The following is an 18,731-nucleotide window of genomic DNA, read 5'->3' on the forward strand; positions in this document are numbered from 1 at the left end:
GCTATTAAGAACTTCAAAAAAGCAATTGTCCACAATCTATACCAACCATTGGACTCATTTGGGATTTTTTTTTCTTTTTCTTTTGAATATTACTTTTCCCAGCCAATGGGATTCTCGCGCGCCCTATTTTTTCTTCCAAAAATGCCCTTGAAGTTTCCGGATTTCATAATCCGGAATGGTGTTTTCCTTTGTTGAAGGGTGAAAAAAATGAGTTACGAATGTTTCCGGATTTTGTTACCCAGAAACTTCATTTTTCCGGATTTTGTAATCCGGAAACTTCAAAAAATAGGGTGCACTACATGATTTTTTCAATAAAATAGGGTGTTATTGCTAGGATTCTTGGTGTTGCTTTGGTTGTTCCTATTTTGCACGAACAGGCATATGGTGTTCCTATTTTACACCACCAACAGGCGTCAAGTAACAATTACCTCTTGATACATGTTTTTTAAGAGTGGACAAATTTCCAACGAGATGTTTGATAGAGAACAGAAAATTATAGCTGTGAAATTGACCAATCATATGATGTTCATGACAAACAAAGCAGCACCAAGAATCCTAGCAATAACACCCTATTTTATTGAAAAAATCATGTAGCACACCCTATTTTTTGAAGTTTCCGGATTACAAAATCCGGAAAAATGAAGTTTCCGGATTACAAAATCCGGAAAAATTCGTAACTCATTTTTTCACCCTTTAACAAAGGAAAACATTATTCCGGATTATGAAATCCGGAAACATAAGGGTATTTTTGGAAAAAATAGGGCGCGTGAGGAAAACAATTGGGTGGGAAAAGTAAAACTCTTTTCTTTTTGAGAAGATGTCTCAACACTTTGCAGCCCCAAGAGTCGATAATATCTTAAGCTATTTTTTTCATTAAAATTAATTAAAAAAATATAACAATATGTCGATTTATTATTTATATTTAAAATTATGCTTCAATTTTTTTGTTATTGCCCCTAACATTTTCCAGGACAACATCCAGAACAACAAAATGGATAATTCGATGGCCACCATGATCAATCCAACCAGCACAGATATCAACCCAACCCTCCAACATGATCAAGCTGCTGATGCTACAATACCTGACAGTAATGACAGTCACGATGAAATTCCTCAATTTGAGGAAGCCATGGTCACTTAGTCTTCTCCTCTCCTGGTAACTTTCAGATTACATATTATTTATGGAAGCTCTCTTAGACATTTCAATCCTCTCTTGGAATATTAGAGGGGCCCAAAATAATAATTCCAGAAGACATCTGAAAGACTTGATCAGAAAGTATAATCCTACTTTCATAGCTATTCTTGAAACTCATGTCACCTTTGCTAAGCTCTCTAATTTCTGGTTAAACAATGGATACAACCCAATTCACATCATTGAAGCACAAGGACACTCAGGAGGGATCTGGCTTCTCCAAAACTCAGCCACCAACCATACTGTAACTGTTATTGATTATAATAATTTTTCTATCACCTTCACTATACAAAGAGCCGATGCCATCTCCACCTGCACCTGCATCTATGCCAGTCCTCATTTCACAATGCGCCCCGGTCTTTGGAATCACCTTACAGCTCTCAGCCAAAGCATCACTAACCCCTGGATGCTAATAGGTGACTTCAATGAAACTCTCCTCCCTAGCGACCAAAGGGGGGGGGGGGGATCTTCAATCACAACAGAGCCACTATTTTCTCAAATTTCATGGATAATTGCAACTTACTTGACATCACAACCCTTGGAGGTCGTTTCACTTGGCACCGTAACAACAATGGTCTCCGTATTCTCTCCAAAAAGCTTGATAGAGGCTTAGCTAATGTAGCTTGGCGTCTTGCTTTCCCGGAGGCTTTTGTTGACATCATCTGCAGAATGCACTCTGATCACAACCCCCTCCTCCTCCGTTTCGGCGGTCTTCCCCTTGCTAGAGGGCCTAGGCCTTTCCGTTTCGAAGCAGCTTGGATTGATCATGAAGACTATGCTGACTTGGTTGATAGAGCTTGGAAATCTTCTAACCACAACACTGTCAATGCTCTTTGTAAGGGTAGAGAAAATTCCATCATCTTTAATCATGAAGTTTTTGGTAACATTTTTAAAAGAAAAAAGCGAGTTGAAAGCAGGCTTAAAGGAGTCCAAAAATACCTTGAAAATGTCGACTCCCGTAGACATGTTCAACTTGAAAAAGAGCTCCAACAGGAGTACAATCACATTCTTTATCAGGAGGAGATGCATTGGTACCAAAAATCCCGTGAGCAATGGGTGAAATTTGGTGACAAAAACAGCGCCTTTTTCCACACCCAAACCGTCATCAGAAGGAAACGGAATAAAATTCATAAACTTCAACTACCCAATGGCTTATGGTCCACTGATACCAACACCCTTCAAGAAGAGGCTCTCAATTACTACAAAAAAATTTTCTCCAACAACCATCACCATCACCACAATCATACTCTTAATGAAGGCAGCCACCCCACCCTAGATGATGCTGATAGATTTTCCCTCACTAATCCCATAACCAAAGAGGAAGTGAAAGCCGCCCTTTACTCCATGAAGTCATACAAAGCCCCCGGCCCTGATGGTTTCCATTGTGTTTTTTTTAAGCAGTATTGGCATATTGTTGGTGATGACGTTTTCAACTTAGTTTTCACTGCCTTCACCAATGGCCATTTCGACCCCACCATCTCCGAAACTCTCATAACCCTCATCCCAAAAGTCGACCCCCCCAGCACCTATAAAGACTTTAGACCGATCAGCCTTTGCAACACCATCTACAAAATAATCACCAAAGTCCTTGTCCTCCGCCTTAGGCCTATCCTCAATAATATTATTGGTCCCTACCAAAGCAGTTTTCTGCATGGTAGGGGCACTACTGACAACGCTATTGTTTTGCAGGAAATTATTCACTTCATGCGCAAGTCCAAGAAAAAGAAAGGTTATGTGGCCTTCAAAATTGATCTCGAAAAGGCCTTTGATAATGTTAACTGGGATTTTCTTCGTTCTTGCCTCATTGATTTTGGATTCCCGGATATCACTATCAAGCTCATCATGCACTGTGTCTCCTCTTCAAATTTCACCATACTTTGGAATGGAAACAAATTGCCATCCTTCAAGCCTACTCATGGTCTCAGACAGGGTGACCCGCGCTCTCCATATCTCTTTATCCTTTGTATGGAAAAGCTCTCCACTGCTATCAACAATGCCGTCATTCAAGGGCAATGGGAACCAATTCAAATCTAGCAACAAGGGCCTAAACTCTCACACCTCCTCTTTGCAGATGATGTTCTTTTGTTCACCAAAGCTCGCAACTCTCAGCTTCGATTCATAAGGAATTTATTTGACAACTTCAGCAAGGTCTCAGGTTTGAAGATTAATTTACACAAATCAAGAGCATATTACTCATCCGGCACTCCTCAAAGAAAAATCAACACTCATCTCCGGCATCCGTTGTACTACATCTCTTGACAAGTATTTGGGATTCCCAATTCTTCAAGGGAGACCAAAGAAAAATGACTTCACTTTCATCATTGAAAAAATGCAAACTAGGCTAGCTTCTTGGAAAAATAAGCTCCTCAACAAACCCGGAAGACTAGCACTAGCATCATCGGTATTATCCTCCATTCCTACATACTACATGCAAATTAATTGGCTCCCACAAAGCATATGTGATAGTATTGACCAAACAACAAGAAATTTCATTTGGAGAGATTCAAATAATAAAGGAATTAATTTGGTTAGTTGGGAGAAAATAGCTAGGCCGAAAATTCAAGGAGGTTTAGGGGTCCGATCAGCTAGAAAAACCAACATCTGCCTTCTCGGAAAATTGGTTTGGGACTTGCTTCAGCCTTCATCCAAGCTATGGGTACAACTACTTTCACATAAATATTCCAATCAGCATCATATGCTTCCCTCCACCGCCAAGCCTAGCTGCTCCCCGACATGGGCTGCCATTATCCGCGCCAAAAACTTGCTTCACGATGGTTTCACGTGGAGACATGGCAGCGGCACTTCCTCTTTTTGGTTCGCAAATTGGAGCCATTTCGGTTCCCTCACAAGCCTCGTCCCGTACATAGACATCCACGACCTCCATTATACCATCAAGGATGTTCTCACTAGTCCGGCACCCCACACCAATCTTCTCTACACAACGTTGCCACCGGATATCGCCAACAACATCAACAATTTAAATATCCGTTTCAATGAAACTGTTATCGACACCTTCATTTGGTCACACAACAAGAATGGGAACTACACAGCAAAGAGCGGGTACAATTGGCTCCTCTCTCAAGATACACCACATCCCATCGCCGCCTCTCATAAATCTTGGGCTTGGATTTGGAAGTTACAACTCCCGGAGAAATATAAATTCTTTGTTTGGCTAGCTTGTCACGACGCCGTTCCTACTTTATCGTTGTTAAGGCATAGAAACATTTCTCATTCAGCCATGTGCACTAGGTGTGATCAGCAAGAAGAAACTCTCATGCATTGCGTTCGTGATTGCCCACACTCTTCAAAAATATGGCGTCACATTGGCTTTAATTCCGCAGAATTTTTTGATGAAACAAGGCCATATGACTGGCTGAAAAATGGTTTGACAGGCTCTCAATGTCACATCTTTGCTGCCGGCGTTTGGTGGGTATGGCGACACCTCAATTCTATGTGTCTTAATAATGAAGAATGGTCCCTAAACCAAGTGAATTACAATATTCAGAGTGCTGTCCAGGTTATTGATTCCTCTTTAAATCATTGTTCGAACACTACTGTTGCTGAAAGAATGGTGAAGTGGAATTGTTTTAATCACACTTGTTATATCCTCAACGTGGACGGAAGCTGTCTTGGTAACCCTCAACGTGCCGGTTTCGGTGGCCTCCTAAGGAACAGCGAAGGCTTCTTTATTGCTGGTTTTTCAGGACATTTGCACGGAACAGATGACATAATTTTTGCTGAGCTTCACGCCATTCTCAATGGTTTGCAGCTTGTTCGACGGCTTGGCATCACCAATTTCGTATGCTACTCCGATTCCCTGCTTTGTGTCAACCTCATCAACGGACAACCGATTCTTTATCATGTTTATGCTACTATCATCCAGGACATTAAAGACATGCTGCTTCTCAATAACATGGTTGTTTTGCACACTCTTCGTGAAGGGAACCGATGTGCCGATTTCCTAGCTAAATTGGGAGCTTCGACGGATTCTCCACTGACAGATCATGCTACTCCACCTGCTGGATTGTTGCCGCTCATTAAAGATGATGCTTGGGGGATTTATTTCCCTAGGGGGCTAACTTAGTGTAGCTGTTTGTTTTCTTTTTCTGCTTCTGTTTTCTGCTTGTTTTTTTTTTTTTCCCTTGTAACCAAAAAAAAGAAAGAATGCTTCATGATTTGCTTATATATAATGTTTTTTTTATTAAACTGCTTATATATAAATTTAGAAGCTAACATTTAAAAAAAAAAAAAATACTTAGCTCTAATGACGTGAATATTTTTAGCTTAACTTAAGCCATCAACATAATTGAAGTTAATTTCAAAGGCATTAAATAATCTTTTAACAATAATGTTAGCAGCACATTTTTTGATACATACTTTTTAACGCACTATCTTCTATTGGTCAAAATTTATAAGTCCAGCGAAATTTAATACGTACGAATATATTAATCTCGATGCTTGCGTGTAACTTTGAAATAACCTTTTTTTTTTTTTTTTTTGAAAGAAACTTTCAAATAACCTGGAATAGACCTTTATTCACTTAGACTGCATTTGAACTTCGTACAACTTATGTTCTGCAAATTTCATTGATTGCTTACAAGACCTTATTCTAAATAAACCTTAAGTTAGTTTACGCTATATATATGTTGCTTAAAAAGGACCTTCAACTAAGTTCCAAGGTACAATGATTAGGTTCCTTCGTTAGAACTCATTCATCAACTACGATTTACCGGCTTGCGGCTACACCTATAATCTTACTGCACTTGTGCTAATGCACTCATGTATTAGATAACGATTTTTATTAATGACCATATCTAAAATGAGGATATATATCCCTATTGATGCTCATGGAGTGGCCACATTTTCCTTTGCAAGTGGAGCAATCTCCTCTCCATCTATTCCAGGTTCGTTGCCTGCGACCTCGAGGCTCAACAGTGCGTTCTCCCATAGTTTGGCTGGTCCCTGCATTAGAAATCACCCATTGATGATTAGCTGAACTGCATTTTTCTGCATGAATATTCATTATCCATGCCTATAGAGGTGTAAACATCTGCTGTGAGCAAAACAAAAGTTTGATACAGCAACAGCGGCAGCGCGCTTACCTTCCACGAAAAGTCTTGAGCCATGCAGTTTTGGATTATCTCTTGCATGGCTTGGGTACCATAGGTTTTAAGGGCTCTCGTGACGGCAGTTGATAACTTATCTACATCATCTGGATCAACAGTTTCACACTAAAAAACAGCCCAAGTTATAATCTTTTAGTTTAAACTCTAACAAAATCAGATAGAAGAAAGTGTCCATATCTTCTTACCTCCACGTTGAACGCTCCAGCGTGGAATCCTGTATAGCCTTCTTTCACAGTGTCAACAAGACCACCAGTTGATGAAACGATGGGCACCTGTTTCAAGCATTTATGTTAGGAACATCAAGGTCAAGATGAAATGTAGTTATGGAATTATGCATTTGACCAGTCACACAATCAAAACATCAGAACAAGATCAGATGACCCACTTTATGACCAGTAACTCAGGTCTAAAAGATCAGTGACGTGAGCCATCCAATTTAGATCACTCAGTGTGATTCAATCACTATATGATTTGCAGGAAATTCAAATTTGAAATGGCAAATAAAAGGCATAAGCTCTACCGTTCCATATGGCATGGCATGTAATTGAACTAGACCACAAGGCTCAAATCTACTTGGGATAATTATAAAGTCAGCTCCAGCAATTATTTTGTGAGCCAAGGGGCCATTGAATTTTGCTACCCCGATTGCCTTGCCAGGATATGTTACCTCCAGCTGCTCAATTTGCTTCTCCATGATCTTTTTGCCGGTTCCCTGAAGTAAAAAGAACATGAATAATTAGCATAGCTTTGTTTAGGTAATAGGATCAGAAATGGACAAAAAATTGAGTAAAGCACTTGCAAGAACTATTATCTGAACATTCTGGTCAATGAACTTTGCGATAGCTTCAACAAGAATATCTGAACCTTTCTGCTCTTCTAGCCTGCCAATGAATCCTATCAAAGGGATACTCTTGTCAACAGGCAATCCAACCTCAGCTTGAAGAGCTTCTTTCAACAGAGATTTTGCTTCAGTGACCTAAAAATGACAGTTTTGATGAGCATGGGTTTCAATGGTCCATGTCAAATGAGGAATCCACATTAAACAGGAAGGTGCTACTTACAGTTGTTGCATCATAGTGTACATCGATGTATTTATCAGTTTGTGGACTCCACTCACGATTATCCATGCCATTCACGATACCAGTGATACCAGTTGAACGAATGATATTGTCCAATTCCACACCTCTGTCTTCTCCGGAAACAAGTTCCTTGGCATAATGTGGACTTACAGTGAACACTCGGTCGGACTCTAATATTCCAGCCTTCATCCAATTGATTTTCCTTCCCTTCACAGGTGTAGTATACCTGAAAAAGAAACAAAACAAAAACATGCACGGTTGGTAATGGTAACTAAAGTGTATGAACACAAGACCAATGATCTAATGTGATTTGTAGAAGGATAACCGTATCGTACCCATCAATAAAGTCAAAAGAGCTTCTGAATTCATCAGGTAAGTTGAGAAGAGCGAAGTCTGAAAAGGCATGTCTTCCCTGGTAGGCGATGTTATGAATACAAAACGCTACCTGTGATGATTACAAAGAAAGTCAGCGTCCTTATGCTAAATAGATTTTGTACACCCGAAAAGTAAACAAATCCTCACCTTTGCGTTTTTGTAAAGCCCCCTAGACTTGTACATTGATTTTAAGTAGCATGGAAGAAGAGCAGTGTGCCAATCATTGGCAACGAAGACTACATCTTCGCCTGCGGGAAGACATAAAAAAGTTGTAAACTTAAGTTGAAGTTTATTCTCAAATGAATATTTAAAAGATCAAGAAATTAATAGACTAGAGAGCCACACCATATGGTCCTGAGAAATATTTGCTGCTGTTTAAGTTCAAAACCCTTGGTGCCTCAAGTGCGGCCTGAAAGTTGTTAACCACATTGATAATGTTCATATCTAGAGTCAGTATAAAGGAATTGCAATTATCAGCAATCAAGTGTACATATGTACTCGCAACAACCAATCTCATCAATCATCATACAAATTTAGTCAGTAATCATATATCAAAACACAAATCTTAGTCTAGGGAATTCAACAATGTCCTGAAAATTGAAATACATGACTTCTACTCAATTGTTTGAGGAACTAACAATCAATCAACACCAAAAGAGCAAATATTGTGATTTGTGATAGTGATTCAGATGACAGGAAAATTGTGCAACTACCCAGTCATTCACTTATTATTGGCTATAATCACGATTTGTGAAGGACCAATAGTAATTAACGAGCTTTGAGTTTGGTTATGCGGTGACATAAAATGATTTTGAATGATTATATAAAATTGATTCTAGCTAAAAGTGAGTTGATTGTAAAGTGATTTATGTTTGGATAAATTCATGCAAAAGTGGGTTGAACAATAAATTTGAAACCAAAATTCAATAGTTGAAGCAAAAGTACCAAAATCAATTGTACTCAAGAACATCCAAACAAATCAAAATCAATTCTACGCATTTGAAGTCAGTTTGAATCCTCCAAAGTGGAACCAAAATACACAAAAGTTAATAGAGGGTAAAGCAACACAGGTAGAAAATATAAAGCAAAAAGTTACCTGACATAACAAGCTGAATCTAAGTTGATTATCTTTATAATCAGTTCCAGTTTTAGGACCATAGAGTTTTGACTCGGTCTTCCCCCACACCTTTCATATTCCAAATGCCAAAAAATAAAGTCAGTTTAACTCTATAACACATTCAAATTCAATCTTATAAAGGACTATAAACATTCCAATGATTGATGAAAACTAAATCATAGAAATACAACCTTTTCAAGGAAAAGTGGGTGATCCACAAAAACGCGATCAACTCCTCTCTTGTGGCAGTGAAAGAAACGCACAGTTTCAATTCTATCACCAACTTTGAGCTACAACAAACAACAACAAAATGAAACATGTAAATAAATCATCAACAAGGAATAGTTCCAATTTCTTTCAAGAATTATACATAGACAAAAACATAACAAAAAGCAGTTACCTCGACAGACACATCAGTATCCCATGCATCCTTGTATTGATCATAACGCGGTGATACAGTCATAACACGGTGCCCATTTCCCTAAAATAATTAAATCATCACAGGTAACAAATTAACATAAATAATAAAACAACACAATTAAAAAAATAGTATGTGTCTATGCGAAACAAACATTTCAGATTGAAGTCGTGTTCATGTCCACAAACACGCGTGATTACAGTGTCATATCAGTGTCATATCCGATGTCCATGCATGTATTCACAGTAAATTTGCTAAATTCAGAGTGAACTATCGCGATTTTTCAAAAGCTACACAAAATTACAGTGACACAGTGATTTTGTCAAAGCCACCGTAAATTTAAACATAAGGATGAAAATTGAAATGTAAAACAAACTTACAGCCAAAACAGGTGGAAGTCCACCAAGAACATCACCAAGTCCACCAGTCTTACTCCAAGGTCCAACTTCAGCTCCAACAAAAACCAAATTCATTCCACCACACACTATTTTCCCCTTAAAATTTCCACTCTCACTCTTCTCACTCATCTTCAAAGAAGACGAAGCAGCACGTGCGGTTGACCGCACGTGCAGCTTGTTGAGAGATCTCAAACCAACATAAGTAAAGGCCTGGTTATTATTCAAAGTCAACTGAGTCAAATTAACTTTAGTCTCTGCTTTTCTTCCCTGGAAATTGAGGCATGCACCCACAGAAGAACCCCTCATAGTTGCCATGATTATGTCAAATTCTTCTTCTGCATAAATATGTCACACCAAAATTATCAACATAGTTGGAATAATAATAGTATATGTGACAGAAGGATAACTAATATAAGCATATGAATCGAAACGACAAGGGTTGAATCTCAGTGGATCGTGTAGCGAAAACTTAAAATAAAATTAGTTAAGAGATTAAAGTTACAGTAATTGATTACTCACCAGTGCTCCTGGAGAGTGTACCTGCTAACAATGATGAGAAGAGTGTGGTATTTTGTAGTGGAAGAAGAAGAAGAGTGTAACCCAACATGACCTACTACATTTTGACACGTGGAAGAATGAGTAATTTCATGCGTACACATACACTTCATCATTGTTGGTAAGTGGGACATGGTAGTAGTACCATGTGATTCTGTACACGAAACATTGGTTTGAGGTCAATAATGTCATTAAAAACTACAAAGATCTTTTCTGGTCACGAGGACATTAGTACTATTAATGACATTTATTGGATAATTAAATATAATAATATTTTAAAAGATACATAAATAATGTTTTAAAAGTTTTTAAAAAAAATGTTCATTTCAATACAAAATTTCATATTCTTTAGGTTCTTATCAAGTGTCATTATTTTAAGGACATTTGTTAGTATCAACCTTTAATTTTTTCTATAAATTGAAGAATGTCAATTAATTGATAAAAAAAGGTAACATTAATGATAACCAATTTTACAAAGGAGAGTCGTTGGCTCACTTTATGTATTCCATATAATGTTGAGATTTTACAAACAAAAAAAAGTGTCATTCATTTTTGTTTACTAAATAATTTATAAATCTTCTCTCTAGAAGCTCGGATCAACTAAGTTGAGATTCTACCATCTTTTTTATGATAGTTGTTACCATAACACTCTTTCTAATGTTGTCATTTATAGCACTATCATGTCTATTCGTACTATACATTATACACATCATCATCATCATCATCGCTACATTTATTTTATTCTTGTGTTGGTTATTTATCTCTCGTTACTTTATCCCATGCAACATTGGTGGTATTACAGTTGCATGATAACATTTTCCTTTTGACTTGTGCAATACTTATGTATCACATAAAACACATGAGACTCTTTTCTATTTGAAGTTCTCTACTTGAATTCGATGGTTTGCCCTACCTTTTATTTCTTTGTCGTTTTATACTATATGAATCCATGATACATCAACCATGAACGAATCCAATATATGGTGTGGCTATAGTCACACCGAATTTTTTAAATTTTCTTTTAACATATGAATGATATCTATAAGAATGAAATGTTAGAGGAAATTGATGACTAATTTTGTTCTAATTAGGAATCGTTAGAATTACAAATGGAGTTGGACTAATAAAACTACTAAAACTGATATTTTGAGTGAAATAGTTCAGTCTTTAATTTCATTGGACATTTTTTTTTAACATTGTTAATTTAGTCACACCAAAAGTTTAGTCCTAGATCCGCCCTAGACATCAACTAATTTAATTTAAGCAATTTTTTTTCTGAAATGTGTCAAAATTTTCGTAATAAAAGAAAGTTATATATTATGTTGAATATTCTTTGTTGCCTCATGGAGAATTTGAGAGATTAGATTAATTGACATTACAATTTCAAATATCAAAAAATAATAATGTCTATACTTTTAATACACATATGACCTTTCGTTGTGATGTAACATCATCAGCTCCAAATCGAAAAGAAATAAGATGATTGAACCATTGATATAGCAGCTGTTGAAATTTGATTTATTTGAAGCAACCAACGGCTTCTATTTCACCAACATTCTTCCATAAATATTAATTAATTAAATGAAATTTGTGGCACTTGCTTGCTTTTGTTTTATGTGCACCTTTTGAAAGACATAAATAAATGAAGTGAGTGTGAGTGATCAAGTGGGAGACAGAAAGGACAAACAGATACCTAACACGATACATTACAATCATGAAAATTGCTTTTCTGACAATGAATATTTCCTATTGACATAAGTAAATGACGCTTTTACTCCAGCGGTAGTTAACAATCGTTGATATAAGCGCCCGTAGTTAATATCTGGCTTCCAGCGGCAGTTAACTACCGTTGTGTTCGTGATATATTCAAGACAGTAGCTATAATCCAAACACTCTCTCCATCTTCACCATCACCATCTTTCTCTCAAATTTTCACTCTCTAAAAAACTCTACCAAATCATCCAAACTTTCTTCCACTAAATCACAAGTAAGTTATCACTTATGCTATTGTCATACATTTTAGTTAGTATATGTGTTTATATGTTTATAATTTTAGTTGTTGTTTAATTATTAAATTTTGAATATTTGTTTTTAATATAGTTATGTTTGTAGATCTGAAATGCTATTAACATATATTATGAAAACCTGTTATAATGAAGTTATATTGCTTAAATTTATAAATTTTTTTCAAATTTTATTAATTTTTAGGGTTTGAATATTTGTTTTTAATATAGTTATGTTGTAGATCTGAAATGCTATTAACAGATATTATGAATACCTGTTATAATGAAGTTATATTGATTGAATTTATAATTTTTTCGAATTTTATAAATTTTTTAGGGTTTGTTTAGGATTTTTAGGGTTTATGTCAAATTTTCACTACAAGTGTTTGAATGAGTTTTTCATTGATTATTTTTAATTTCGATGTGTGTAGATTTGAAACAATGGCCGGGTGGATCGACAACATTCAACGGCGGAGAACCTCAGAGGTTGAAGGTTCGGTGCCTTGATGTAACGTTAAGAGATCTCAAGGATCAACTGAATGAATTCAACCAAGGAGTCAACCCTAGAGACACAAGGAGGGTGGAAGACGTCCGGTATAAACGTCCAACGCTCGACGAGGGGAGAGTATCATTCACTTGGGTGGAGTTAAAGAAGGACGAAAACGTGACGACCATGTTTTGGGAGCACACCAAGTTCCAGTGGATCGATATGCAGGTGACGTTGCTGAGATCAACTGAAGATATCATCAACAACTTGATTCCGCCAGAAGATCGTCATTAGTTAGGGTAAGGTGCATTCCAACTACAACAATTGTCTTACCTCTGAAATGGGGTAATTCAAACTTGCCAAACGGCGAGGACTCAAGCATTTCGCTCGGCATTCATGTTTTTCCTTTGAAAAGATTAAATTTTTGTTAGGCTTGCTTAGATGATGGTATTAAGTGTCAAGGAATGGACCTCATTTCGTTGGCACTTGAATACCATCATCTAAATCAAGCCTGACAAAAATTTATTCTTTTCAAAGGAAAGCATGAATGTCGAGCGAAATGCTTGAGTCATGTTGTTTGACAAGTTTGAATTTACCCCATTTCAGAGGTAAGACAATTGTTGTAGTTGGAATGCACATTCCAACTACAACAATTGTCTTCCTCTAGATGGGGTAATTCAAACTAGTTAAATGGCAGGACACCGGCATTCGCCCGGGAGTGTTTTTGTTCCATTCTAAATGTTAATTTCTTGTTGGCTTCGATTAAATGATGGTATCGAAGTGTCAAGGTCTGGACCTCATTCTGTTGGCACTTAGATACTATCATTTAAAACCAAGACCAACATGAATTTAACATTTGGAATGGAACAATAACACTCCTGGACGAATGTCGGAGTCCTGCTTTTTAGCTAGTTTGAATTGACCCCATTCAGAGGCAAGATAATTGTTGTAGTTGGAAGGTACATTTCCGAATGTAATGTAATGATAGTTGACGTACATGTCTTTTACGTAATGTAATGTAATGATACCACAATGTAATGTAACGTAGATGAAATTATATCTAAATAAAATTTTCTAAGAATTAATGTTGTGTACTTATCGAATTTATTTACTCAATACTCCATTTTTATTTGAATTAATGTTGTGTACTTATTATAATTTACTTATTCGATACGCAATATTTATTCAAATTCACGCTATCGCAATATTTATTCAAAGTCACGCTACCATAATATTTATTCGAATTTTAATTATTTGAATTAACGTTAGATTTTATTAGTTTTTATTCAAATTCACGTTAGATTCACGTTAGATTTCTTTAATACACATTTTTTATTTGAATTTTTGTATTTCATATAAATAAATGAAAATAAAAACTAAAATAAAGGAACACAAGTAATATATATAAAATCACATTTTATTAATATAATAATACATTTACAATGGGGTAAAGCTAAATCTGCTTCGTCGTACCAATAACATTAAAAATAACATCTTCGTCGTACATTTATTCCTTAATAGGTGGAGTCATCTTCGTCGTACATTTGTTGACTGAGGATGAGCCTGAGAAATACCAGACTCACTTTAGTGAGTACATTAAGAAAGGAATTGGGACAGATGGCCTTGAGGAGCTTTACAAGAAGGTTCATGCTGCAATTCTTGTTGTTCCTCACATTTGCACTCTTGGGGTAAAACCAATTCAAAGAGGCTTACTTGAATATATAACCAATGAACAAGTTCTGGTTGAGTTTCTTTGAGTATTGGACTATGACAAACAAACATTTTGTAGAAGAAATAGTAAAGAGGAGAGAATGCTAGGAAATGAGAGTAAGGATGAGAGAATGTGAGGAAATGTGAGAATGTGAGGGTTTTTATAGGGGAAAAATGTAGAAAACATAGGTTGAATGAATGATGGAAAAAGAGGTTGAATGATGGAAAAAGAGGTTGAATGATGGAAAAAAATAGGTTGAATGTGGAAACTATGTGTTGAATGAATGAAGAAAGAGAGGTTGAATGGTGAAAAGGACGGTGCATCCTAGAACGCACGTAGCGGCAGTTAACTGCCGCTGGAAGTCTCAAGCGGTTGTTAACTGTCGGCGCTTATACCAGCGGTTGTTAACTACCGCTGGAGTAAAAGCGTCATTTACTTGTGTCAATAGGAAGTATTCATTGTCGGAAAAGCAATTTTCTACAATCATAGTTCAGATTCATTCACCATCAAACAAATCAGAGGGTCCCCTTTCCCTACTAGCAAACTGAAAAACATGCAACAATGAAAGCAAAGCTCCAAATGAATGTTGTTTCTTACTACTATGTTGAGAAGGGTGCCCCTTCCCCTGCCCTACCAGTATAATTTGCATGCTACATGTCATGTATCCCATTCTTTTGCAACACTTGATGTTACTGAAAACTAACAAAAGAAAATACTCGTGATTTTTTTAAATCCTCGGTTTTTAAAGAATATTATAATTTATATATTGTTTAAAATATGTTTAGGATTAGTTATCTTAAAAATATGATTTAGAAATATATTTCGTATCTGTACCGAAAAATAAATAAATTGTATTACAATTTAACTTTGTATAGAGCAATGAATAAAAGTTTCGAATGAAACTTTTTATATATCATATCATATGCTTTGGCGTGGACCGTGTGTAAATTTTTTATTTTTTAATTAATTTTTTTTATTTTTTAATTAAAAAAATATTAATTACACACGTGGCATCCACATGTGCATTTGACTTGGTCAAAATTGGCCTGGGGCCAAAACTGCAAAATGGGCAATACTTAGGAGGCGGTTTTGTATTTTATTTTGTTAGGGGCCAAAATCACAACTTTTTGAAACATAGAGGGTCAAAACTGCTATTAAGCCTATTCAAAACCAACAAAAGAAAATACTCGTGATATCTTTCCAAAACCAACAAAAGAAAATACTCGTGATATCTTTCTTAATGCTCAGAAAATAATCCATTTTGTATCATAAAAAAGTGTGATAATTTTGGTAACGGTTCTATATTTAGCATGATAAAATCACTATACTAAGAAGGTACAACAAACATGAGTACAAATATTAAACAAAGAAAAACAAAAAAAGGTATAAGATGAAGCTAACAAATAAATCAAAGAAATTTTGATTGAATTGAAGAATAAGGAGAAAATATTAAGTTTTACATACACCACTTTGAAGTTCAAGACCCTCTAACAAATTTGTATATTTTCCATTGATCATCATTTCAATATAGGTAAAGTCTTTTTTCAGTAAACTTCAGTTCAGAATATCGAATACGCTCGTTTCGTTCCTCCGTCAACTCGTTATTAGGTGGAGAAACATTAACCATTTCAGTACATAACATTAATCCAGTATCAGATTGTTTGTGTTCCTTCAAATATTTAGGTGAAGAATCAAAATTGTACTTGTTATTCTTCAACGTGAGAATAGAATCATGTTTTTGTATAGAGTTCCTTGAACTCTTCCACTCTTTTCTAATTCTTTTGTCGAGTATTGCTACATAGTGCGAAAAGCGAAAAATATATGTGCGACTAGATACGATAAACATGGGTAGTGCTGCTATTATATTTCTAAATTAATAAACGTAGTACTTAACTAAAACCAAAATGAAATGCAACGATGGTTTCGTCGACTATTCATTCGCACCATTAAGCTTTTCCGTTCTTTTATTCAAAGATTCTGAAATTAAACCATTATCATCCATAAACAAGTCAATTGCATCTCCATAACTTTCCAAGTTTTCAGCATGATACAAATTGTCACCACGCTTTCCTATATTGAGATGGTGAAAACATTACATGAAAGTCACTACTAGTTAATAAAAAATAAAAACTAAGACACAAATATACAGTTTCTAATGGTTGTGATTTAGTGACGGTGGACAAACTTTTTTTTTTTTGGTACAAAGTTGAAAGGTTAAAGAAAAGGGAAATGTTATCTTGCGCCCTTAGTTAAACACTAAGGACACAAGTTTAGAAACCAAAGATAAAAGTTTTTTTTAATTTGTGCATTCGACATTCTAAAAGTTTCTAAATCATCTTTTTAGTATAAAACTTTTCTCTTAATTTCTTTTTTAGCCTCTTAACATGTGTCATAAGGGTTAGGGAAGTTAGCATGACCCGAAATAAGGAAAACCCAAAAGTCGTCAATTTAAATAAAGAGAAAATTAAATTGGTCATTATTTTTCAACACTTGATGTTATTGAAAACTAATACTTGTAATTTTTTTTTTAATCCTCAGTTCTTAAAGGAAACATCATAATAATATGAAATTCGGTTAAGATGTGAGTAAAATTTGACCAAAATCGGTGTTGTTATTTCTATATTAAAGCAGACAATTAAATATTTAAAAATTTATTATAAAATATTATCAAAGTTGAAATTACTTGAATTCATATGTATATACTCTTATTTATCTGTAAAAGAAAAAAGAAAAAAAGAGGGTGAAGAATATGAAAAGGAAAAAAAAAACAAATGAAAATTGATTTATAATGAACAATTAATTGACTAAAAAAACCAACTGAAATATGTTTATGTGTTACACGTAATGACTATTTGTCAAAAAAAAAAAAACTAATGACTACGTATTTATGTGTAACATAAAATAGGCTCATGCGCTACATAAATATATAGATAAACAACAATCATTGACTTGTACAAAAATAAAATAAAATCATTGACTACATTTTCATTACATGAACTATGGTCATGTATTACAAGAAGATTTATATGAACAACAACCAATAGATACATTTTTATTACGTGTTTCGTGAAATATGTTCATGCATATTACATAAAAATATAGATAAACAACAATCAACAAACAATGAATTACAACCTACGTATTCACGTGTTACATGAAATATCAACATGTTTTACATGAAAGTAGGGTTGGGAATAGGCCAGGCCGGCCTACAGGGGCCTACGGCCTGGCCTGTTTTGGCCTGGCCTGGCCTGTTTCGTAGATAGGCCTAGGCTTAGGCTTTTTAAAAAGCCTGTTTAGTTAAATAGGCCAGGCTTAGGCTTCCAGAAAAGCCTGTTAAGCCTAATAGGCTGGCCTATTAATACTATTTATTAAAAAATGTTTTTTATATTAAAATAATTGCATATATTAAAAATATAAATATCTTTTTCTCTATCTATTAGTCCCTTAATAGGCTTTGTTGTTATAGGCTTTTAAGTAGGCTTTAATCTAGTTAAAATTTACTTGTAGTTAAATAGGCTTTTAAGTAGGCTTTAAGGCTTGTTTAGCTTATTTAGTAGGCTAAATGAACTATTTGATGACCTTAATATAAAGTAGGCCTGTAAGTAGGCTTTCAGGCCAGTCCAGGCTTTTAAATAGGCCAGGCCAGGCCCAGAAAAACGGCCTATGATAGGCCATAGGCCAGGCTCAGGCCTGTAAATTTTTTCGTAGGCCAGACTCAGGCCTATCAAAGCCTGGCCTGGCCTGGCCTATTCCCACCCCTACATGAAAGATACTGGGGAAGGACAACAAACAAAATGAAGAAGCTGAATTTTCAACTTGAAGCTCAAATTGGATGCACAAAAGTTATGCATTAATATCTTTTGAAGATCTTCGCTATAAGATATAGATTTCAATATAATTATGCATTAAAATATTTAAAATTTAAAATGAGATATCATTAAGATTTGTAATTTATGTATCTATTTATAATATTGTTAGGTTTTGTTCAAATTGATCATGTAATATACGCCGAGTTTAAAAAATAATCATGTAAAAAAAACACAGCACTATAATAGTATAATTTTTTATTCTTCCTATTTGTTTACCTTCAATTTTTCAATGTAGACATGAAGTCTACAAAATTAAACTAGAGGTTGAATTGTTTTATGATTTTTTACAAACATATTTAGAACGGTAAAATATGACTTTTCGCATAAAATTAGAATTTTCCTACAAGAAAAAGATTAATTATGAATTTTTAAAACGTCAAAACCTAAAAACCAAAACA

The 18,731-nt window shown here is 35.2% G+C and overlaps 1 protein-coding gene across 1 annotated transcript; it reads right to left on the reverse strand.

Annotated features, from left to right (window-relative positions):
- Positions 1-5,700: 5,700 nt before the first annotated feature.
- On the reverse strand, positions 5,701-10,256 carry LOC146956927 (granule-bound starch synthase 1, chloroplastic/amyloplastic-like). Its single transcript, XM_085732702.1, has 14 exons — positions 10,225-10,256; positions 9,688-10,040; positions 9,290-9,370; positions 9,081-9,179; positions 8,869-8,958; positions 8,118-8,181; positions 7,920-8,020; positions 7,733-7,842; positions 7,380-7,623; positions 7,118-7,294; positions 6,839-7,030; positions 6,504-6,590; positions 6,295-6,423; positions 5,701-6,154 (listed from the first exon to the last, which is right to left on the reverse strand). The coding sequence occupies exons 2-14, from the start codon at positions 10,018-10,020 to the stop codon at positions 6,038-6,040; spliced, it is 1,824 nt and encodes a 607-aa protein (XP_085588828.1). The 5' UTR covers positions 10,021-10,040; positions 10,225-10,256; the 3' UTR covers positions 5,701-6,037.
- Positions 10,257-18,731: the final 8,475 nt, after the last annotated feature.

The sequence above is a fragment of the Medicago sativa genome, chromosome 1 (assembly GCF_051527215.1).
Source record: "Medicago sativa cultivar Bolivia chromosome 1, Bolivia_mono, whole genome shotgun sequence".
Lineage (NCBI taxonomy): Eukaryota > Viridiplantae > Streptophyta > Magnoliopsida > Fabales > Fabaceae > Medicago > Medicago sativa.